The sequence below is a fragment of the Chlorocebus sabaeus genome, chromosome 12 (assembly GCF_047675955.1).
Source record: "Chlorocebus sabaeus isolate Y175 chromosome 12, mChlSab1.0.hap1, whole genome shotgun sequence".
Taxonomy (NCBI): domain Eukaryota; kingdom Metazoa; phylum Chordata; class Mammalia; order Primates; family Cercopithecidae; genus Chlorocebus; species Chlorocebus sabaeus.
Window position 1 is genome coordinate 17,987,607 of NC_132915.1, and position 25,276 is coordinate 18,012,882.

At 40.9% G+C, this 25,276-nt stretch overlaps 1 protein-coding gene across 12 annotated transcripts in view; it reads right to left on the reverse strand.

The window, feature by feature from the left end:
* Positions 1 to 25,276, reverse strand: part of TLE4 (TLE family member 4, transcriptional corepressor) — a 158,383-nt gene that overhangs the window by 21,943 nt on the left and 111,164 nt on the right. For 11 of the 12 annotated variants that reach the window (XM_037998539.2, XM_007969566.3, XM_007969568.3 and 8 more), the window contains 6 exons: positions 6,158 to 6,277; positions 5,111 to 5,164; positions 4,129 to 4,281; positions 2,777 to 2,909; positions 2,250 to 2,443; positions 1,327 to 1,403 (listed from right to left, as the gene is read on the reverse strand). In XM_037998539.2, the coding sequence (XP_037854467.1) occupies positions 1,327 to 1,403; positions 2,250 to 2,443; positions 2,777 to 2,909; positions 4,129 to 4,281; positions 5,111 to 5,164; positions 6,158 to 6,277 (731 nt within the window). Of the gene's footprint in view, positions 1 to 1,326; positions 1,404 to 2,249; positions 2,444 to 2,776; positions 2,910 to 3,807; positions 3,904 to 4,128; positions 4,282 to 5,110; positions 5,165 to 6,157; positions 6,278 to 25,276 lie in introns of all 12 variants that reach the window. The other variant, XM_007969570.3, reaches the window with a different exon arrangement.

Sequence of the window (25,276 nt, forward strand, 5' to 3'; positions counted from 1 at the left end):
CGAGTGTGAGGGAGTGAATCAACAAGCAATGGGAGGTCCGAGAAGAGAGACCTGCACACAATCCGTTCCCTGAACAAACCCATACTGTGAGCACCACTACGAACCAGGTGCCATTCTAGGCAGTGAGACTACTTCTATAACCGAACAACAGAAAGCTCTGTTCTGCTTTCATGGAACTTATAGGCAAGAGGGAGAGGCAAAAAATGGCTATAAATAAGCATTAAAAAGGTAGCAGAACAGGAGAGAATAATACGGAGGAAGGGAGAGAGGGATAATAGGGCTGTCAGGGCAGAACGCTCTGACATAATGACATCTTAGATAACTAAATGAGACACTAAGCCACAAAGTTTTGCAGGAAGAAGGACAGTAAGAACAAAATGCCTCAAGGCAGGCAAGCTACCAGGGAAGCCTCTGGGAGAAGGGGCTTTGAGCTGCTACTGAGGGTCAGGTCTGGATAGCCCTGGAGACTGGGGAGGCAGCACATATACGGCACGTGTAGTGACAGAGGGGATGCCCACGGACAGAGTGATGAGAATAAATGCACACACACAGGTGACTAACAAGGCCACGGAGGATCTGTGGGGGAGGCTTCCCAAAGGAGAGGAGAGAGAAAGCAGCCAGCTGGGATTTTAAAGAAAGAGCCAGTGCTACTTTATAGTAAAATCTTTGTTTCTAGGAAGATGAAGCCAATTAGCAGAGACAACTGTGACTAGGTAGTAATAAAAAGGGGCATTAGATTAAAATAAAGTATTTGGAATGAGATCTGGTGAGAGATCACAATATAAAAGAGGAGGCTAGAACAACTGGTGTGTTGTGTTTTGTCTTTCCTAACTCAAGGAATCTGTGAATACAGAGGCTCCAGATGCCCACAGCACATTATAAGAAGCCAACTGAGCAAGTCACCTTTTCTGAAAACAGAACTTAGCGTAAGAGTGCCCTTATTTCCTTTCAGCTTTTGAAGTTTGGCATGTCTTTTCCCAACATATTCAAATTTTGAACATCCAGGTTTGCACATAATAATCAGACTTTTGGAACAAAGAATTGCCTTGAAATCCGCAACAGATGTAGAGAAGACCTTACATCTGTAAGACTGGAGATGCTTCTGCAATTTGCATTTACATATTAAAGCTCAAAATTTTACCCTGCAAAACCCCACTTCATTACTTCCCTTCTTGTGCTAAGAGAAAATGAAAAATACCTTGCTAGGTAAAAAAATACGAGTCATGGGAACTCCCTCAACACCATCGAGTGGTACTCAAAGTCCAAGGGGTCAGCAAGGGACCTGAGTTTGACACACAATGAGTACAGAGGCAAAAAGGTACTCACGGTTTTCCTCCTGGAATGCCTGTCAGGTTTGGAGGTATTGCTGGCACACGCATGTGATGGTGTGGATCAAATCCCACCTATAATTTTTCCCAAGCAAACAACACAAATAAGCACAGTTACATGCGACTTGTTTTATCCTTCTCAAAATCTATTCTAAAACCTGGGAGAATAGATCCTTAAAAAATAAGGTTTCAGAGATATATACACAGAAGTATTCACTGATAAAATGATAAAATGTTTAGGATTTAATGGTATCATACTTGAGGGTGGAACATAGATTAAAAAATTATACTAATGATTACTGAAGCTCATGGTAAAACCAAAGAGTCATTACATTCATTATACTATGTGATCTACTTCTGTAGGTCTGAAATTTCCAAAATTAGTATCATTTTGGAAAATTTAAAATTAGTATTCTTTAAAAAATACATATAAAATAAAAAAGAAACTTCCTCACCTAACAAAAGAAAATGGATCTGAAGATATAATTACATGTAGCTTAATTTATAAATACCCACAGATCTCTAAATACCTTAGATTTATAAATTACATTAAAAAATACATAGGCCAGGCATGGTGGCTCATGCCTGTAATCCTAGCAGTTTGGGAGACTGTGGCAGGCAGATCACATGAGGCCAGGAGTTCGAGACCAGACTGGGCAACATGGTGAAACCCCGCCTCTACGGAAAATTTTAAAAATTAGCTGGGCATGGTGGCGCATGCTGTAGTCTGAGCTACTTGGGAGGCTGAGGTGGGAGGATCACTTAAGCCTGGGAGGCGGAGGCTGCAGTAAGCCAAGATCATGCCACTGCACTCCAGCCTGGGTGACAGAGTGAGACCCTGTCTCAATCAATCAAGCAATCAATCAAGCATGACAATCCTCTGTGTGCTAAAATATTATTTTGTGAAGCTCACAAACGCACCACTGGTGATCTCCCATAGGCAGCAGCCGCAGCGGCGGCAGCAGCAGCTGCGCTCATCTGAGGGGAGATGTTGTGGAGCCCAGCATAGGCCGCTCCGGGGCTGGTCAGCTCTCCGTTCATTCCAGCATGGGGCACGATTCCAAATGGAGTGGGATATGGACAGGGTACTGCCATTGGGGTCCTTAGGCTTGAGGCTGCAAACCAAAATGGATGGAAGAAAAATGAAGAACACAGGAAACAACAGTGAAGACATTTGTAAACATGTCAAAAAATAGAATCTATGGTTCAAATGAGCTTATTTTAATATTCTCAAAAGTCATTCAAGCCTTCAGAGTTCATGCATTCACTCTGTTCTACTGAACACTTACCATGTGCCAGACAAGGTTGGTCCCAGGTGCTCAGTTCAGGTTAAGTAACTTTGTCTAACAGCCATTCAATGCTGGTCATTAGCACTTTAAATGTACTGTACTCTTTAAATTATTTAAAAACAAGCATAAAAACATAAAAAACACTTTTTTCTTACTAACCCAAAGGGTCAACTCCTGGTGGTTTTCCAGGTACAGGCCTCAATCCGGGAGTAGAGTTACTGCCTGGGGTGGGCGCATCAGTTCGTGGAGTAGGGGTATTGGACTTTGAAACAGGAGTAGTAGATTTTTCATTCTAATGAGATGAAATGACATGTACCAGCAATTAGAACATGGTTTTAACAATGACTTTAAACATTAAAAAGGTAAAGAAAAGGAAGGGAGGAAAAAAAATGAAAGAGGTTCTTCAGCTTGGGCCTTGATTTTCATTAATAGAAACGTTAACAAAGAAACAAAAGAGTTCCTTGAGACCGCAGACCTAATATTTGGGAAGACATAAACTAAAGCTGAATTTTGAGGAGAGTAGCTCATTTCTAGGAAATTGGTCTGAGTCAGATAAGGCTCACAAACCAGGATGTCCTAACTGTGGCCACTTGCCGGTGGCTTTGGTAAAGACTGGGGTAACTTTGGGCTCCTGGCAGAATGTTCATGTCACAAGAGGCTTCCTGGTGAACAGGTCACATTAGAAAACAGATCCAAGTCTGAACTGTCATAGATACCAAGCAGAGAGCAGGTGCCATTAAAAGAATTCCAGAAGGCCAAGAGAAAATAAAATAAAATTTAAAAAACCCAACAATCTAGCCCTCTGTCGGACATATTCCCCCTAATTTGCAGAGCAACTGAGGAATTTCCTTTCCTTTAGCTGTGAATTCCGGAGGTTATTAGAAAACTGAATTTGTCTTTTTATTCTTTAAATGTTATGTTACAAGGAAATAACTGGTGAGGAAAAAAGACACGCCACACAAAATTGCAATTAACTACACAGCCACAGAAGAATAGGGTGCAGGGAGATTATCCTGATGGGTGAGCAGTTCATTTTTGCATTTGTGATTTGTGATGTGAGTCAAGGTAGACTTTTGTAAATGACAGATTACTTTTTAGATAGGAAGGGAAAATTATTGCAGTCATATGTAGCTTGGTAATTCAAACAAAGCTAGCAACAAAATCACATTCAAGCCCCAAACTAAATTTACCATAAACCACAGGCGACAAAACCATCTCTGTAACCCCAGTGTGCATTTTTCATCTTCGCTAAGACGTGTTTCACTCAATTTCCCCATATCCCTCTTCTATCCTTGCAAAAAGAATCACAAAATAAACACTCATCACCAACAAGTCAGTAAACTTATTCTGCTCTACATACTTTTGCCAATTAAACGTAAATACTGAACATATATATACACTTGGAAATAAAAGTCCTGTAAAAAATGTGAGAAATATAAAGATAAAAACATCAAATTCAAACATCAAATTGGCAGGGGCCACACTCAGAGAGATGGTAAGGAGCTACTTACAAGGCTAAGTTCTTTGGATTTGGAGGAGGGAGTACTGCTGGAAGATGCAATAGAGGCTGGACTAATCGGGGCATCTTTCTTGAGCAGGCGTGTCTTGTCCAGGCCATTCTCTCTCGGGGAATGTGCTGGGCTCCCTCGAGGGGAAGATGGATCCTACAAAGGGACATCATGGATAGTAATGCAAGCACAGCCCATTTACAACGCTGGGGTTGTTGGGTGTGGACATTTCTAGCCAAAAGCATTTAATGCATGCTTAGAAGCACAAATGTGCTAGAACAGATAACAATACTCACTGAAACTACTAACGAAAATATTCAGTATTGAGGGCCCCCAAGTTATAGTATTTATAGTACTTATTTAAAACCCAAAGAAAAATCAAAACCCCACCCATCTGCCAATTGCACGTCAACGAGACCTGCAGGCTGACCACAGAGATCTGGTGTGCCTTCACTGTGGTAGAGAAGACACTTTACTCTTCATAGAAAAGAACAGCGACCAAAAAAAAAAAAAAAAAAAAAAAAAGAAAAGATCAATAACATAAAATCAGTAGTATATAATTTTTATGTAAATAAAAAGTGGGTCCCTTTAGAAATCACGAATATGTTTTGGGCCGGGTGCAGTGGCTCACACCTGTAATTAATCCTAGCCCAGGAGTTTGAGCCCAGCCTAGGTAACATAATGAGACCTCATCTCCACAAAAAATTTAAATATTAGCCAGGCATGGTGGCGTGTGCCTGTAGTTCCAGCTACTCGGGAGGCTGAGCAGGGAGAATCACTTTAGCGTAGGAGTTCAAGGCTGCGGTGAACTGTGGTCGCAATACTGTACTTTAGCCTGGGCAACAGAACAAGACCCTGCCTCAAAATACAACAACAACAACAACAAAATGACAAATCTCAAAATATTTTGGATACTAATTGTTTGGACAACTAGTCTTTGATATGGCTGGACAAGGGCAGAAAATTAAAGTAGCCACGAACATACCTCATTGGAAACATCAACCACCAAGTTGTCATCACTTTTCTCACCATCGCTGTCCTGCATTGACAAGTGAGAAGCATTATCTTCTCCCCCCACAAAATATACCACATTTACCCTAAATAAGTCCAGACTAATTCCTCAGATCTTATAAAGATGAGCTGAACCAAAGAGTGTTAAATACTTGACAATGTCCTATTTTCTTTAATCCTCATGATGATGCTATGAAGGTGGGTAATATGATTATATTCTTCAGATTATGAGACTGATGCACTGCCCACTGCACCAACAGGGTGACCTGATTATATTTTTCAGTTTACAAAACTGAAGCTGATGGTTGGCTTATTACTCTAGAGTAGAGGCTGCAAACTGACAGGCCCAGGCTACATCCAACCTACACACAGGTGTGGTCTGGTTTGTCAGTATTTTAAAAAACTGCATATTGGGAGGTAAAAATCTAGATTTTCAGCTTTTCATGAGGCCTGAAGCCCTGTGGGACACCAGCAGGGAAGCAGAACAGGGGCCGCCTGCCTCCACACTGCTCCATCCAGCTTGCTCTCCGCTTTCACTCCTGTGACCTGCCCAGCCACTAGAGGAAAATGAGCTTCATTCCAGGCTAGGGATGATCTTGGATGTCTCTCCATGTTTTATTCCACAAGATTTGGTATATCCTTCAGCACATGAATCCATCTAGGCATTTAAACACATTTTTTATGATTTTATATTTTTTCCTTAACAATTCTAGCTAACCACAGAAAATCCAACCACTCTGAAATAAATGGGGAAGCAAATACACCTACGGAAACAATAATATGGATCATTCAGATCTTCTGTTAGCTGCCCAAATGAAGCAGTCTATCCTCACATGCACCTGTACACACACAGGACTTCAGTTAGCCAATGGCTACAGAGCTATAAAAGCAACAAATGTTTTTTGTCTCCTAAAGGATGTTATCGTGTGTTCCTGTGTTGGCTGGAAACAGTCAAAGGGTAAAATAGCTGCAGATAAAAAGGCAAGCTGGCCTCCCCTAAAGCAAAGGTGAATGAACTTACATAACGAGCTGCAATTTCCTTTTCTTCAGTTTTCTGTTTTTTGCTCTCTGAGGAGTAGTCTGTGGAGTTTCTGTGCTTCTCAGCACCTCGGAAACTGGCTGATGGGGATACTGAAGAGCTCTGGAATTAGAAGGAGAGGAAGCATGGTTGAGAAATTATCATCCATTTAGTCGAATGATTTTTAAGTCACTTGAGACTTTCTTTTCTTTTTGTTCTTTAGTACATACTTGCAAAGCTGTTAAGAGGAAACAGGAGAGAGCAGAGGAGACGAAAGGAGGAAAACAGGGATCTAAAGGGAAAGACAAGTAGCAAAAGACAAGGGGGAAAGATAATGGGAAAGAAAGAAGAAGAGAGAAGAGGCAGAGAGATGGGACAGAAGGAGGAGAGGAATTCAAAAGGGTGGCAGGAGTTAGTGTCAACTCAAAACAGAGAATGGGTTGGGTTTTACGGATATATTGTACTGTTGAAAGTTGGGAAAGGGGCTGGGCATGGTGGTTCACACCTGTAATTCGAGTACTCTGGGAGGCCCAGGTGGGTGGATCACGAGGTCAGGAGGTAGAGACCATACTGGCCAACATGGTGAAACCCCGTCGTTACCGAAAAGACAAAAAAATTAGCCAGGCGTGGTGGCTGGCGCCTGTAGTCCCAGCTACTCAGGAGGCTGAGGCAGGAGAATCGCTTGAACCCAGGAGGCAGATGCTGCAGTGAGCTGAGATGGAGCCACTGCACTCCAGCCTGGACAACAGAGTGAGACTCTGTCTCGAAAAAAGAGAAAGAAAGAAACTTGGGAAAAGAAGCATATATGAGAGAAAAGGGAAAGAGAAAAAGTCAGGCTTTTTTAAAAATTTATTTTATTTTTTTAAAGTTTGCTGGCTAATGGGAAGCCAGCATTTCAAGCTTCTACAGAGAAACTATAAAGCAGAGCTTTTAAGAGGTAGTAAGTCAATGAAAAAAAGGGGGAAGTAATTTTGGGGGATTTGAGCAACCAAAGATGGTGGTCATGTGACATATAGGTCGTATTTATGAAATTTTGCTCAGCGCCACATATTAGGGCTTGGAAGATGCAGAGTGGCAGGAAAAACACCACCTGCAAAAATGCATATTATTCCTTTCTCACTCCCATAGTTTTCATGAACCCACTCCTTTTAATGTCTGGAAACCTAGCAATGCCGCTGGGGCCAGGGAATGGAGAAAGATCCTCCACGCCTCTTGGGATCACACTTAGGCTCAGCCTGTATGTTCCATCTCTGCTTTCAAGGAGCTCTCAACTGGAGAAGTCTCCTACACACACGAGAGACATGGGTGACAAGATCCGAAGCAGAGAATGACTCTATCTGCCATGAAGGTCAGGTGGTTATTGGGCACATTTAGATAATATGAGAGCTTAAAATCATGGATGAAGCAGTGAAAAAAGTGCCACTGAAAACTGGATCTAATCTTAACAATTACCTAGTGCCTATGCTTCAGACAGACCAAAGAAAAGATCTAAATGCAGGCGAGGCGGGAGAGGGGGAGCTGGGCTGAGGGTCGTGCTATCCTGCTGAGTGGTGAATGGCAAAAAGCTGAGTAGCACAGTCCCTTGGCAGGGCACCAGGGCAGGGCTCCCAAATGTGAATGACCCTAACCCAGGGTAAGAACGGGCTGATCTTGGAGGGCAGTAGAAAGAATATCTGAAAATCTCCATGGAAAAAAAGTTATAGGAAAAACAATCACCAGTGGAACGTCTCTGTGTGGCACGCAAATCAATTCAGAAAACTGGCCAGGAAGGCTCTTCCTCGTTTACAAATTCATTTCATGTAAGACGAACTCTTTGAACTCTTTTTTTTTTTTTTGCTTTAAGTCTGTTGGTAATAACTGACATTTATAAAAACATACAACATTTACGAGGGTCTTTTAATTAACTACGGGAGAAAGTGTGTTATCCAGAACTTTTGGGTCTATGTTCCATTTTATTTCCACTGAGCCATAATGTCACAGTCTCTTTTGTGGCACTTCTGAACTTTCAAAGCACATTGTTAGGAGACGAATAGGCCTTCTTCATACCTGTGGTGATGGCAACACTATTATGAGCTCCAAAGGTGCGCAGGTGGGAGTTTGGTGGGGGAGAGAGATGGGACCAATGAGTGGGTACCCACTGGGAGGGGCTGGGGACCTCTAAATCCTTCCCTGCTGTGCCAGCCCCTCTTCAGGTTTTATATGAATACTCTATCCCTATCAAACATTCAACTTTAAGCTTAGTGGCAGAAAAGACTGCAGGCATTGTTCAGTAAGGCTGAAGATTGACACAAAACATTACGAGCCAAACGATTTTTTAAAGTGGACTACTTCTTGACTTTTGTGTATATCTGCTGAGTTCCAAACCTCACTCCCAAGCCATGAGACTTGGGTCAGCACTTCTGCTTTGCTTTCCCACAACTCAGTGCACTCAGCAGGTTTTCAGACCACCGAAACCATGCATGCAACCATCATCTGTGGGTTACTATCTACCATACTTCATGCCTCAATCCCATGTCTAGTTTTCCCCTCTCCACTCTAACTACCTCACTTCTGGAATTCATACTACCCAAAGAGAGGTTCAGCCTGTTCTTACTTCTTTTTTAAAAGGACAGTTTCCTACTGTTTACAGGGGGAAAAAAAAATCCCAAATTTCTGAGTATGGTTGTTTTCCAAAAGTCTTCACTCCACACCCCAATCCAGAGTCCCGGCCTTGTATCCTACCATCAGCACTATAAGCCAGTGTTCCCCTGGGCTCTGCGTATTTTCATTACATCTGTAGCCTTTTTTCCTGGCTTATGGCAATGCCTATTTTCTCAAGATCTATCTTTTGAAATCCCCCACTATCCTTAAGAATCAGCTCTAATGTCACTTTTCAAAGCTTCCTCAGATGCTGTCAGGCAGAATTAATCATTCATTCCTCTTTGTTCCCTTAACATTTTGTTCCTCCAATGAGTAAAGCACTCACAATAAATTTATTGCTGTGTTTACAAGGCCACTTCCCACTTCAGGCTGTGGGCTCCCTGAGGGTGGGAGCACCTAGCATCAGGAGCAGAAGAGAACTGCCCAGAAATATTTCTAACACAAATGGCTGAACATCCCCTCTGCACACCTCAATCTCACTCCAAATCTCTTATGATACATTTCTTTTCTGAGCATCACTAGGATGAACAATTCCACGGGAGACCATTCACTAGAGTAAGATTTGTGTGGTAGTGCCCCTGAAATTGGTAATATGGCAATTCAGCCCCTTCCTCACCTTTGCTATTTTACCTACCGTTTAGATGCACTAAATCTGGCTAATCTGATATTTCACAAAAAGAAGAAAAGTGGAGTGTATGTATCTTTTATTAATAATTCTCTGAGCATTCAGATTCTGCTATATTCTATTGAAAGTTGTTTCCACATTAAGAGGAAAAATTTCTAAACAAAACAATTTCTTAAAAATACTAAAAGGTCTTTGCCCATGCCTATGTCCTTCATGTCTAAAACACCAAAAGCAACAGCAGCAAAAGCCAAAATTGACAAATGGGATCTCATTAAACTAAAGAGCTTCTGCAAGGCAAAAGAAACTACCATCAGAGTGAACAGGCAACCTACAGAATGGGAGAAAATTTTTGCAATCTACTCATCTGACAAAGGGCTAATATCTAGAACCTACAAAGAACTCAAACAAATTTACAAGAAAAAAACAAACAACCCCATCAAAAAGTGGGCAAAGGATATGAACAGACGTTTCTCAAAAGAAGACATTCATACAGCCAACAGACACATGAAAAAATGCTCATCATCACTGGCCATCAGAGAAATGCAAATCAAAACCACAATGAGATACCATCTCACACCAGTTAGAATGGCGATCATTAAAAAGTCAGGAAACAACAGGTGCTGGAGAGGATGTGGAGAAATAGGAACACTTTTACGCTGTTGGTGGGATTGTAAACTAGTTCAACCATTATGGAAAACAGTATGGCGATTCCTCAAGGATCTAGAACTAGATGTACCATATGACCCAGCCATCCCATTACTGGGTATATACCCAAAGGATTATAAATTATGCTGCTATAAAGACACATGCACACGTATGTTTATTGCAGCACTATTCACAATAGCAAAGACTTGGAATAAACCCAAATGTCCATCAGTGACAGATTGGATTAAGAAAATGTGGCACATATACACCATGGAATACTATGCAGCCGTAAAAAAAGGATGAGTTTGTGTCCTTTGTAGGGACATGGATGCAGCTGGAAACCATCATTCTTAGCAAACTATCACAAGAACAGAAAACCAAACACCGCATGTTCTCACTCATAGGTGGGAACTGAACAATGAGATCACTTGGACTCGGGAAGGGGAACATCACACACCGGGGCCTATCATGGGGAGGGGGGAGGGGGGAGGGATTGCATTGGGAGTTATACCTGATGTAAATGACGAGTTGATGGGTGCAGCACACCAACACGGCACAAGTATACATATGTAACAAACCTGCACGTTATGCACATGTACCCTACAACTTAAAGTATAATAATAATAAATTTTAAAAAAATACTAAAAGGTAATGCCTATTTAGATTTTTATGTTCATTTATTGGCTTATATATACAACCAAATACTTCATATTTTTCTTAAGCTAGCTGTTTCTGGTTGTGCAGGCAGCGTTATATTTTTGAATTTGTAGAACAGAGTTACATGTTGGAGTTTCCTGGTAGAATGATAAAGTAGTTAATTATCACTAGCATTTAAAGGTTAAGCTGCACAATGGGCACCGGGGCAATCAGCAATGTTCTAATAACATAATTACTCTTGAATCAAATTGGACTTGGCACAGACTCTCATCATGAATCTTGTAAGTCCACCATTCTGCCACAGGAATGCCACTTGGATCTTTGCTAGGAATGTGAATAAGAGGAATTAAATAAATACCGATAAAGTCATGCTTTTACTAGAAAAGCTTTTTTATTTCTCTATTATTATTTTAAAAGCTCAATTTAGATATTTCTCAAGCTTACCACGTAACTAACTGAAGCTGCATTGTGACCCTATAAATCTACAAATTTAGAAGGATTAAACACAAGTCTTTCTCACTACCGTTTAAGAGTGTGTGTGTGTGTGTGTGTGTGTGTGTGTGTATCTCAGCAAATCTGTTATGATTGGAGAGTCACAGTCAGAAGCAATGGCTGATCCAGAGAAAGCAAAATACCCTGAATATGAATGTTTAGTAAAGCTCTGGATTTTAAAAGTAAACACTTATACTGGGATATTTAAAAAGAACAGGGTAGATCTGTTTAAGAAAAAGAGCAGGAAAACAAGGAGAAATCAAGAAGAAAATAATAAAGGATTAAAAGACTTATTACATGGAAACCCCAATTGCATTGGCAGCAAAAGGTAAGCTTTAGAAAGCTATTGCTAACATCACAAATCAGGTTCTAATTTCACTATGAGAAGATTCTAGTTCCTAGTTTAAAGTCCACCCCAGACTTTACTAAGGCTGTTGACCAAGTCAGATGGAAAACTGACACCTCCAGCAACTTGAAAGTGATGGCCCCACCCCTCCACCTTTACTCCTCTGCCACTTCAAGATCAAAGATGACAATTGTATGTGAAAGACTTCTATAAAGTAACTCCCCCCCAAAAGAAGATGCTGTTGTTATAATTAGCTAATTTTAATAACAGGGAGCACAGATTTTAATAGCAGGCAAGAGCATCTCTCTGGAGTCAGACTGCCTGGTGTGAGTCTATAGTCTTCACTTAATAGCTGTGTAGCCGTAAGGGATGTTGCTTATTCTCAGTCTCTCTTTAGTCTAGGGGTAACAACACACCATCCTCAGCCCCACAAGGCTGCTTTGAGGACTAAGAAAAATAATCCACGTAAAGTACAATGTGCAGTTCCAGGCACATAGCCCAGCCCCTCAACAGTGCAACTTAGTCCCATCACTGTATACTGGACTCCAGTTGATTCTACTTACTTTAGAGATTGGGATGGTGACTAGTGTGGATCTTCTATTTTAAACCTTATGTTAGGTCTTTTGTAGACATTTGTGTAGCACTTCCCCCAGCATAGATACTCTGATGCACTGTAATTATAGGGTTTTAATACGCTACTATTCACCAAAACTCTTCTCCTTTCAACAATCACAATAAGGTTTTGGTTCAATATTGTACAGAGGCAAGATTGCAAATACTATCTCCACAATGGACTTTCTAATTTGATTTCGAATGCACACCATGCCAATTTTGCTTTCCATTCACGTAGGTGCAGTGCTTAGACTTCCCTGCCCATAGAGGATAACAACCAGAAAGAACATGCTAAAGGTCACATGGACAACCATGATCAAGAAGCCTAAAACTCATTCGTTATGGCTTGTTTGCTCATCAGCTATGGCCTTCAAAAATCTTATCCACATGGTACCAAAGGGTAAATCAGTTTGCAAACAGACAAATGGGATAATGAGGAGTCAGAAGGCACCATTAAAATCTGTCAAGGGTAATTGCAAGTCCTGGTTTGCCCTTTCTACGCCTGTTGTCCAGACTTCCCTTCACTCTCAAAAACGGCCAAGTTTAGACGATAAATTATAGTTATTCTAACTATAGTTCAGTCACTATAGGAATTCTCAAACATTAATCGGAGTCAGGGACAATTCAAGTTGAGTTTGTTTTTGGTGATGGGGACGGCGCTGGGGGCACAGAGACAGAAAGCTGAAGAAGGCCCCTGTAGATCCTTTACTGATGCCATAACCAAAGTCCTCAATCATATTTCCCTCTGCAACCCGTTAGAAAAGCAAAAGATCCATGTCAAAAATAAAAATGGACACTGGTGACTCTATAGTTATGAATCATCCAAAGAATTGATCATGTTCACCAGACCTCGAAGCACTGTATTTCTGTATTTTAGAACTACACTTAGAGTAAGTTTGGAAAGTAATATCCTGAATAAACCTAGGTACATCAAACTGCTGTAGTACCATAACCCAGCTAGTTTCTGCTTGGATTTTATTGTACAGAATTACACAAAATGTTTATTTTCCTATTCATTGAGCGCTTTATAACTGATAAAACATTTTAACATATTCTTATCTCATTTACAGGGAAACCACCAGGATATATAAGAGGAAATAATCCTCAATAGGGAAAAAGTAAATATAAAACCTTTAAAATGAAAATTATTTGATCAAAATGCACAAGTCTCACATACTAACATATAACACATGTAAATTTATGTAAATGAACTTAAAATTTATAGCATGCGAGTGGTAAAAACTTGAATATAGCAGAGCTCTGACTGACCCAGTCACTGGTGTCAGTTTACTGCTCATCACAGTAAGAAGTTTTTTTTTTTTTTTTTATAACCTGCTTGATTAAGGAAGTCATTAAAAGCACAATCTGTATAAAACTCTCACAGAACTTGCTTTTTTCAAATTAACATAAATCAAAACTCACCTTCAAAAATGACTGGGACTTTCTAAAGACCTGCCCTTGTTAAAAGAAGATTTAATATAATCTCCATATAAAGTAATGAGTCTATTCTTAACAAATGTTTCACCTTGTATAACATTTCATGAACAATATATTCTTTAAAATGTTCTATTGTTGTTTTTATCTCTGCTTCTCTCCTGGTAAGAGAAACCTGTATCAAGGTAAATTTCTTTTGCAGGTAATCAAAATATTACCAGACCAGAGGAAGCAACAGTCAGAAGAATAACTGAGAAGAGAGCTAGTTTTCTACAATGGTTATGCTATAGGTATAAAAGTCAGACAGCCTTCGGTTCAAGACCAGGCTGTAACACTTGCTATGTGACTTTGGGAAAACTAATGAACCTCTTTAAGCTTCCATTTCTCTAGTAGGTAAGATCAGGGTGTTAGTAGCACTTCCTTGTAAGTTGCCATAAGATAAAGAAGATTCACCCTAGAAACTAGTAAGCTCCCATAGACAGCTATTCCCTTTTGGCAAATGTGGAAACAGCTGCGTAATTTTTGTCTACTTATGGACTCATTCAACAAGTATTCAACACATTAAGTACAGAAACACATGAAACGTCTTAAATAAAATATTAATACACACCTTGAAGAATGAAATATACACCTTGTTTTTCAGTAGAGCTCCTTCGTCAAAATACTTAGGATATAAAAGTCTTGTTTTTATTTCTTCATGTGTAGTAGAAAATACAGCACTTCAACATTCATTCTTTCATGTTCTGTTTTCATGGTCTCAGCATTATGTATTACTTGGTCAGTATAAAATGCCCTAATAATTTATAAGGTATCAATAAAATTGATTTTAAATTAGAACATTATCTTAATGTCCTCTCGGGGTTTCTTCACTGTTGCTTCCTCTTCCTGGAATAAAGCTGTTGGCTCCACCCCAGAAATGTCATTAAACACAGTGACTTTAGCTGACAAACTGAGCTGCTGGGACACGATGCTTTGACGCCAAAGACACAGGGTTGATTCTGATGCAGGGAGCTTAGCTGCCCTCTCTTGAAAGCTAGTCTGCATGTGCTACAAGTGTTGGGCCACACAAGGAAACAAGTGGATGAATGAGTTGGAACAAGTATAACCCCTCACCACTGATGGAGAGAAGAATCCAAAGTACAAGCTGAATTAATCAAGTAATCCCTTTCCTGATCATTAGAGATGGCACAGTATCAACAGTCTATCAGAAACTGTAAAAAAAAACTTTGTATTGTGTTCATCATTTCAACTACCTATCACCCCAAAGTCATTTCACGCTTTTCAATCCAATGGACCTCCTCAAAGTTTGCAAAGTCTAATGTTCCTGTCTGCATTTGTTCTCCAGCAAGAACACTCTGCTCTCCTTAATACAGATTCTATACATCTTGTATGCCAACTCTGTGTAAATTACAGTCACATGCACTGGCCACTTTCTTCTGGGATTATTTTTTTCAGTATATGACCTATAAAACATTTCCTAAACCACTCATTCACCTACTGCCTTATAACCAACGCTACTTAAGTCTCACTGGCAAATCTCATGTGGTACATGAGTTTGACTGCCCTAAAAACAAAAGTGGGAGGGCTGGCAAAAATCTCTTCCCCGGATGTTCACGGAAGGTGCACTGGCTTTATACCTATTTCTGTACTGTGCTCTGTTTTTGAATGAAAATATCAACACAATCATAACAGCTGCTTTGACAAAGCTGAAGTAGGGTAGCAGCTCAGAGAAATAAGTTACTAAGCTTTAGGACTTGGCAAGCTGTATCTTTTTTTTTTTTTTTTTTTTTTTTTGAGACGGAGTCTCGCTTCGTTTCCCAGGCTGGAGTGCAGTGGCGCAATCTCGGCTCACTGCAAGCTCCGCCTCCCGGGTTCACGCCATTCTCCTGCCTCAGCCTCCCGAGTAGCTGGGACTACAGGCGCCCACCACTGCGCCCGGCTAATGGCAAGCTGTATCTTAATGGACCACAATCTTCATTTTAGTAACTATTAACATTTATTAGAAAAGAAAGTATTTTCACGTTGCTACTTTTTTTCAATAAACTGCTTTAATCTATTTGAAAGGCTACGCTTTTTTTTCCAAAGAGTGTTAACTCCACAGATTCTCATATATATTCTTATGTATTATGTATGCAAATACACTCTATACAATGTCTGAGGGTAATACGACAGTAACAAAGAAATGACAATACATGAATTTAAAGGAAGGCTGCCTAATAAGTTTTAAGGTCGCTAATAAGGAACTCCTGGTCTTCTTCATATCACCACAAAATGGCTAAACAGTTTTCAATGATTGCTTAACTGACTGGTCTTAAGGGCCTTCATTAAAATATTAAAGTAAGTTATTCTTTAGAATGGCGCTGACAGACAGAAATATAATGTGAACCACCTATGTATTTTACACTTTTCAGATAGTCAGATTTTTAAAAAATGTTTTACAGTAAAATTAATTTTGGTCATCTATTTAATCCAATACTTCAAAAAATACCACGTCAATACACATACTAATATGAAAATTATGCGACATTTTAAATTCTTTTTTTAGTACTAAGTCTTCAAAATCTGATGTGCATTTTATACTGACGACAGTACATCTCAATTTGGACTGGCCACATTGCTGCTGCTGAAAAGCCACATGTGGCTTGTGGTTACCAGGTCAGACAACACAGGTCTAAAAGTTCTCAGAGTCCCAACAGAAATCAACACCCATTAAGACAAACGTCTCGCACTTGTTATAAGTAGCAGGTGTCATCTAGCCCCTGCCTACCTTCTCCAATCTGATCTGAAAATTTCCTTCTCAGAGCACTGGACAACCCAAACGTTTACATCCTTCAGAGCCTTTGTGCAGACTTCTGCCAAGAACTCCCTTTCCTAGCCTGAGTGGCTAGCATCTTTTCATCTTTTATGTCTCAGCTTAAATGTCACATCTTTGGAAAGGTCTTATCTGTAATGCTATCCAAGGAGCTCCCTCCGGCCGGTCTCTAACACAGCCCCTTATGTGCTTCCTTCCTGGCACTGTGACCGTGGCTATTCTTTTGATTATTTATCTCATCTACTTGACTAGAAGTTCCAAGGAAGGCAAGGACCACGACTGATTTGATCACCACGAAAATCCAGGACTTCGGTGTTTTAACTGACAGCTGCTGAACAAATGAAGGGGCAGAAAACTTGGTTCTGCTCATGTATGCTTCATGTTACCATATTATTTTCATTATATTAAGATAGGAGATTATGCATTCCTAAAGGTCATGCACTATTGTGTCTTATTTCTTTGCATCCTCAGTGCTTAATATAATGCCTGTAATAGAAGAAGAGTAGTGTGTGTGTGTGTGTGTGTGTGTGTGTGAGATATGCGTGTGTAGGCACACCAAAAGAGGGAGGCAGCCTTCAAAAATAGTAATTTTGAAAGTAATAGGGTGACAAGATAATTTTCAGAACTATGTTGAAAAGACAGTTAAAGCTGGTGCCTTTTCACTGCTGCTCTCCTCACCAAACAAGGATGCAGGCCCCTCCCGCAAAGTCAGTGCCCAGCCCTGGCCTCTGGGTGGGCATGCAATGAATATTCATTGTTGGACAAATGTATGAAGGCCATCTTTTTAAAAACTCTAATAGAAATTAATGTTTCCTATAAGAAAGAAAGTTTTCAACAGGTTATCCCTTTCTTTGTCTCTCATCACACACTCCTCAGCTGTCTGTGACCACTGGGAAACAAATCCTACTTAAGTCTGACCATTGAAAAGACAGGATTTAAAGGAATCCTGCCTGACAGACTCAGGGAAGAATGCAGGCATCAGCAGTTTTTCTGTGATGCTCATTTAGAGAACAGTGACCCTGGGGAGCTCCTTGAAATGTTTATCCCCCAAGGAGGTATGTGGGAAAAAGAAAAACATCCTTAGTCCTCCCCTTGCTTTTTTTTTCTGGGTAGTAAGTCACCACAAACAGACGACGAAAGAAAAAGCCAAATGTAAGGCAGACAGATATAATACTTATTTTTTAAGGAAGAGGTTTATATTGGTTGATATTTAAGTCATAGATGACTACCTGGTGCTTTATGTAAATTTTTATTATGTAAAGCAACATAAAGCATTATTAGTATCAGTTGTGACTGATAGTGACTTCAGTATGCTGAGGAATGAAAACAAATGAGACATAGATACTTAAGAGATACAATTTCAGTTCATTCTACAGAAATGATTTCAAGCTTTCATATGACAAGAAGATCTAAAGATGCAGGTGACTTTGAGGAAACAAAAAACACTGGAAGAACAGGTTGATTCACCAAGCATGTGCCAGAATTACTCTGGTCTAACCAGGCAAGAGCACTCCACTAACCAGTGCTGAAATGTTGAAGGGTAAGTCCAGTTGTGATCTAATCTCTCACCCTCCCCCTGCAAAAGATCACATGTCAGAGAGCTAAATTATAAGGGACTGATGAAAAATATCTTAGCCCCACTCTACTTGCCGTTTCAGACAACTGTGAGTCCTGGTCCATTGCTCCTGCTTCTCTGACCTTTCCCTCTCCCTTTTCCTCCTTCCATTTGCTTCTCTCTTTTCCGTTCTCCACACTCCCCCCTCCGCCCTTGCCCTGCCAGCAATACCTCTGTCAATACTCTGTCTTGCTGGTGGCACTGTGGGCTAAAGAGGTTGTTGACCCTTATTCTAACATGTCCTTTTAGGTTAATTACTTTTGTATACTCGGTGTACCCAGTGACATTTAATCACTACAGCGCTACTCAGTAAACAGAAATGAATGGAGCCAACTGCAATTTGGCATCAAGCTAAATGGTGCAGTAATAGCAGCATGCTGAAAATGGACTGCAAGAAAATACTCTCACTCACCACACAGAGAAATGAGGTGAATGCCATTCAGTCAATCACTATTTTATTAAAAAGAAAGAATGCTAGCTCAGTGGTGCATGTTTGCTATTTAATCCTAAATATGGCTCGAAGGACATGATGCACTTTTTAATGCAAGGACAATTCATAAGTGTTTGCTGAATGAATGAAGGAAGATCAAAATAACTCAAAGCAGAGGTACAACTTTTGTGGTCGAGTTTGTCTCTCTCTTTCCACGCATGCACATGTGTGGCATGTGTGCATGCATGTCCCACCACAGGACAGCTCTCTGCTAACACAGCCAACAGTCTGCTATCTGGCAAGTCTTATGGTTTGTAAGCTTCCTGGGTACAGTAATCGAAATGCAGAAGATCCCACAACCTAATGTGTGCAAGAAAGTACCCAGGAGCATGGGATTAATCAAATGTCATGTCACAGACATTTGAGCCACTGACAACATCTCTAAAACAGACACCCACTGACCTTCCTCCACTGAGAATAGAGAGTAGATGGGAGAGGTTATTAGCAGCCTTGACGGGGCCAGCTAGACCACAGAGGTTGGGTGGGGGAGATTCTGCCTAAGGGTTTTCAATGCTAGCAGGTAGATGGAAAAATGAATCTTTATTCCTCTACCTGAAGAATAATAATGACTTCACAAGGAGAGATTCATGTTGTAATACCAGAAGAATCCTGCGACATAAGCTGAATAGCTATTCCGTGTTGGTAATGTTTTAGACATTGGAAACACAACAATGAAAAAGGCACCAGCCTTACAGCCAGCACTGAGATTAGAGAGTAGAGTCTAAAGGGAAGGGAAGGGAACACACGCACGCTCATGAGGTTTCAATCCTCAGCTCCAGCATTTATCAACTGTGTGACTCCTAGCAAGTTAACCTCTTGGGGCTTTGTCATACCTGTAAAACGGAGATAAGGATATTTTGCCCACAGGATTGTCCCTGCTATAGTCTGAATGTCTGTGTCCCATCAAAAGTCATATGGTGAAACCTAACCCCCGAGGTGATGGTACTTGGAGGTTGTGCCTTTAAGAAGTGATTGAGTCAGGAGGGTAGAGCCTCAGGAATAGGATTAGTACCCTTATAAAACAGGCCTAGAGAAGCTCCTCTGCCCCTTTCACCACGTAAGGACAGCAAGAAGGCATCATTTATGAATCAGGCACTCATCAAGCATCTAACAGACGCTCCTTGTTTTTAGACTTCCCAGTCCCCAGAACTGTGAGAAATAAATTTCTATTTAAGCTACCCAGTTTATGGTAGTTTATCATAGCAACCCGAACAAACTAAGATAGTCATGACAATTAAATGAGATAACTACATGAAGTGGAGGCATACCACCCTTCCTTTCATGTTTGTTTCTGGAATCTGTCCTAAAAGCCAATGGCCAAGTCTCTGCCAGCAAACCAATCTGGGCAGCAGAAGGCCAGGAGAGCCGCTGTGAATGTCTCCTCTAAGCCTTTGAAAGACGGTAATGGACATTTTTTCAAGCCTCCGGACTCTGGGGAAAAGCCACTTCACTTCTCCACAGTCAAAATTTCAGACAGCACATTCTCAAGTCTGGGTATCTTCCTGCCCTCTTGGATTGGCGTTCTCTTCAGAAGCTGTGCTCTACCTCCAACTTGCAGAATTCATGTCAAATGTGCTTTCCAGGGCAACCTTGAGTTACAATGCTAAATGAAGACTTGCATCCTTGACTTCACTGGAATTTGACAAATGACTCTAAAGTGCACTAAAGTGAGTGGGGCCTCAAAACTAACATGGAGGAGGCAGGCATGCAGACACATAATCCCTTATTAATAACAAAGCACGAGGGTTATTATGTTGAGTCCCCACTATTTGCCAGACATTCTGCTGGGTCCTAAGGCACCAGAAATACAATTAAGAGGGCGAATGGGGGCCCTGTTCTCACAGAGCACTGGTTTTAGTTAAGGGACATTAAAAATCAAGTAAAACAAGCTGCTAATAACATTAATAAAAATAAAATAAATGCAAATGACAATGTGTTACAAAGGACATAAGATGCTGAGACTGAGAATAACTGGCAGCCAGGTGGTCAGGAAAGGCTTCTGCAAAAAGATGACATTCTGACTGACACCTGAAGCAAAAGCTGGAGCCAGCCCTGCTGACAGCCAGAAGATTGTTCTAGAAAGAAGGAATAACACATGCATAGCGCTGAAGAAGAGGAAAGCTGGCAGTGGCACTGGAGCACACAGGTGGGCTGGGTGCTGACATGGAGGAAGCAGGTGAGAGAGCACAGAGGGACAATGGTGGGAGAAAAGGAGTCCAGAGTGTGCCGGCCCAGCACACGGTGAGGTCTGTGTTTTATTCTAAGGGCCACTGGAGGGGACTGTTAAGATGACACACAAAATCTAAAAATCATTCAGAGAGGAGGCTAGAATCACCATAAGAATTTTTAAAGCCCTTAAGAAAAGATTACATTGCCTACTGCCATCCTTTGCAATTAAAAACAACACTAAGTGTATAATATAAACCTTCCGTGTATGCTAAAATTAAATAGCAGAATTCTGGTTTCGAAATTTTGAATCAGACTGTCAAAGCTGAGCTTTTACCACTTTTGGTGCCCCTACTTTACTCATGTTGTTTGTGTGGGCTAAAGTGGACCTGGCAGGTAATAGAGCCTTGGAGGGGAAACGGGGCCAGTAAGGAGCTGTTGCTGTGGTCCAGAGGGAAATGCTGGTGATTTAGACTGGAGGGCTACTGGGGAAGGGGGAAGAAGACGAATCTGAGACGTTAGGATATAAATGTGCAACTCGCTTCACACAAATGTGTGTTTCTATGTGAATACAAAATTAGAATGGAATCAAGTTTGTCAATATAATAATGCCTTCCTCATGCATTTGCACTAAGATACAGGTTCTTAGTTTAAAAACGGCAGGAATCACCAGGCATGGTGGCTCATGACTATAACCTCATTGCTTTGGGAGGCTGAGGCAGGCAGACTGCTTCAGTCCAGGAGTTTGAGACCAGACTGGGCAGCATGGCAAAACCCTGTCTCTACAAAAAATAAAATAATAATAATAATAATAATAATAATAAAAGCCAGATGTGGTGGCACATTGCTATAGTTCCAACTACCTTGTGGGAAGGTTAAGGTGGGAAGACATCGAGCCTGGGAGGTGCAGGCTGCAGTGAGCAGAGATTGTGCCACTGTACTTCAGCCTGAGTGAGAGTGAGATCCTGTCTCAAAATCTGACAAAAGAAAAAAAAAAAGCAGGAGTCTTAGGTACCCTACAAGAATATTCCTATCCTTAGGGGTATCAGGGGACTGCGAGATGCATGTAAGCGCATCCTCCAGGTTTATCACAGAAGGGGAGAAACAATAGGAATTTCATAACTACTGATCTATCAACCAGAATTAAATTTCCACAAAGTGGTACCCAGTACTTAAGACAGATGTTAAAGAATAAATTCTGACCCTTACTCAAAAAACTTAGATAAAAGCTAAGCCATATTTATGTGACCAAGAGAAAACTGAATGATAAGAGCATAATGAGGCATTAGTAAGAAACGACGCTTCAGGTTTATGAAGGGGTGAAATTTACCCACTGATGCTTCCCATGGGAGGGGCAGACCTGGAACTGCTTGGGAAGAATAAGCATTACCAGGACCCAAGCCTGCACTGAGGCTATTTCAAGCATGTGCAGGTGCATGTGAGGTGGCTAGGCTTAGGCTAAGTCTGGAAAGAAGGAGGGGAAGAGTAAGGTATAGAGCAAAAAGGACCTCCAAAAGGAGTCTTATAATCTGGGACGGGGTCATGGTTGGGATGAGACAAATCGGCAAGGAGTAAATAATTCAAAGGACTGGGCAGTGGTTCTAAGGTTTGGCAGGGGATCAGAATCACCTGTGGAGCTTTCAAAACGCCCCATCTAGACCCCATCCCAGAACAATTAAATCAGACTCTCTCCAGAGAAGGTAGGCTTAAGTGAGTGGCCTGGATACAGGCAATCTTAAAAGCTCCCAGGTGATTCTAAAGTTGACAACCTCTGACCTAAGGCATATTCAGATAATCAGCAAGCCACTGTGATTGCTATCAATTACCACTCCTAATCAACTAGACCTGCTTACCTATCAGCACAAGTCACCTTCATCCTTTCTGAGAGCACAATTAGCTCAGCAACAAATCCCAGACTTTCTCTCCCTGCAGCTGATCACGTCAGGATTAACCACATTTCAAAACCACAGTTGGGAGAGAGAGGAAACGCGATCATAACCATGTCATAAGATGAGGCAAGATGCTCTTTACCCATTTCTGACTACCGAATGCAGTGCTTCCATGCTTGACTCTACAATGCTGACAAAGTGATGTATGTTGAGTGCCATAATTAAAACAATAATCCCAATAAAGTGGACATTATGAGATAATTGCCCATCCTCAGGTATTAAGCAAACTGTGGTAAAAGCCAAGGACACTCATCGCCAAGGTCAATTACAATAATTGCTTATTTGAATTACATTATTGCTATTGTAAACCCTGCCTGATTAAGAAAAAAAAACAACCAATAAAAATTGATGTAACACATACCACGGGGAAATGACCTGAGAAGGAGTTCTTGTTCTACTACTGGTCACTTAAGAATTCTTATCAACTTTGCGAAGCCTCCACTTATATACGCCCTATGCCTTTAAATATATACACACACACATTTCCTTGGTCTTTCAGTCTGAATTCATCAACGAAATATGCCTACCAGAAATTAGAGAAGAGGCTTAGAAGAGCAACATATGGAAACACATAGGAAAATGGAGTAGTGGGTCAAGCTAATAAAAAAATTAGAGGGTAGAGAAATCCATTACTCTGTGAGTTCATTCATTTTTCATCAATACATTACAGAAGAGGTCATCACTGCCTTTTACAGAAACTGAGTCTGTCAGTTATGCTGGTTTATAGCTTGTGGGAAGATATGTTGTCCTCCACATGCCACTGTCAGCTTGTCTAGATGAACACTCATGCAGCTGAAGTAACCAATGGTCAACCAGAAAAGCTCTGAAGATGAGATGGAAGAAAACAGAATTTTTGACCTTCCTTCAGCTAATTGGAATGTATTTGGCAATCGAAGAGTATAAAACTTCTTTTTAAGTTGTGATTAAACATCGAGGCTTTGATGTTTTATACGGCATTCTTCCCCACAATTAACTTCATTAGTGCAGTTAATTAGTGGGGAAGAATACCGTATAAAACATCAAAGCCTTGGTGTTTAGTGTCACCATCAGTTCAGCTAAACAGTAATAAAGAAATGATTTCTTAAAACACATTTATGCATGCTCAGCACTTCTATTTACAAGTTCAAAGTGTACGATAGGAACATTTTTAAAAATATCGAAAGATGCTATCCATACTGCAATCCAACTGCACTGACAGCAACAAGACACCATTTAATGTAGTCTAATTAAGTGCCCAAGAACACCACATAAAGCAAAAGAATTGAGACATTTAATCAGTTATGAGGACTGTTATAAATTTACCATCACTGTGAAATGAAGTAATGGTGGATACCCAAGGGAAACATCACAAGAACTATGTAATCTGAAGGCTAATTCTAATTAGGCATTAGATAGTGGGTTTAGCTTCAGTCTTTTGGGGTTTGACGGGGGAAGGCCAAGCTATAAAATAAGAACTGCAGATGGCAGGTCCTTAAAAGCACTACTGGACAGCACCAAGTATACTGTGACCTTTCCTTTGGTACACAGTGTGTAGAGATGGTGAGACTATTAAAATGTGAAGACCAGCAAGATGGGCCTTCTCAATGTGCAACAAGGGAAGAAAGTTCTCATCTTTAGGTGGGAGGGACCAGAGAAATCATCTAGCCCCTTGCTCCTCAAAAAAGTGTGGTCCACTGTCCAGCAGCATCTCCTGAGAGCTTGTTAGAAACGTAGAATCCCAGCCTCACTCCCAGACCTACTGAATCGTGTGCTTTTAACGCTCATTACAAGTCTGAGAAGCACTTGTCTACTTCAACCTCTTCGTTTTGAACAGGAGGAAACTTGAATCCTAGGGGACGAAGTAACTCATGCAAGGTCCCAAAGGGCTGATAGTTGAAGACAGGTCTCTGATTTTGTTTGTTTTTGTTTTTGTTTTTTTTTGAGACGGAGTCTTCGCTCTGTGGCCCAGGCTGGAGTGCAGTGGCATGATCTTGGCTCACTGCAAGCTCTGCCTCCCAGGTTCACACGGTTCTCCTGCCTCAGCCTCCCGAGTAGCTGGGACTACAGGTGTCCAACACCATGCCTGGCTAATTTTTTTGTATTTTTTAGTAGAGACAGGGTTTCACCGTATTAGCCAGGATGGTCTTGATCTCCTAACCTCGTGATCCACCCACCTTGGCCTCCCAAAGTGCTGGGATTATAGGCATGAGCCACCATGCCTGTGAAAAGAAACCAACCTGTACAAAGAGCAGTGAGGCAACATCAAGAAAACAGGGCAAGGAAGGGGCCAAGGAATGACAAGGGACTTGCTTGATTAGGGTTGACAATTCTGGATTCAAATATATTTGATGTAGGCTGAGAACTCTATCAAACATGTAAGAAGTGAAAACTAGTTAAGTTCTATAAAAATGAGGAAAAAAGAATGTTACAAAGTTTTGTTTTGCTTTCTGAAAAAATCAGAGAAGGAAAAGCTCTGAGGTCTCCACTGGAGAGATATTTTTGAAGGGAGAGACAAGGAAGAAAATTTGGTACCCACGGGGCCACCACACATGACCACACAGGATGTAGATGGTACAACTCCGGGAAACACCAGAACATCGTAGATTCATGTGAATTGCACTTCTGCATAACTTGTATGTGGCCATCGCAACACTAACCCA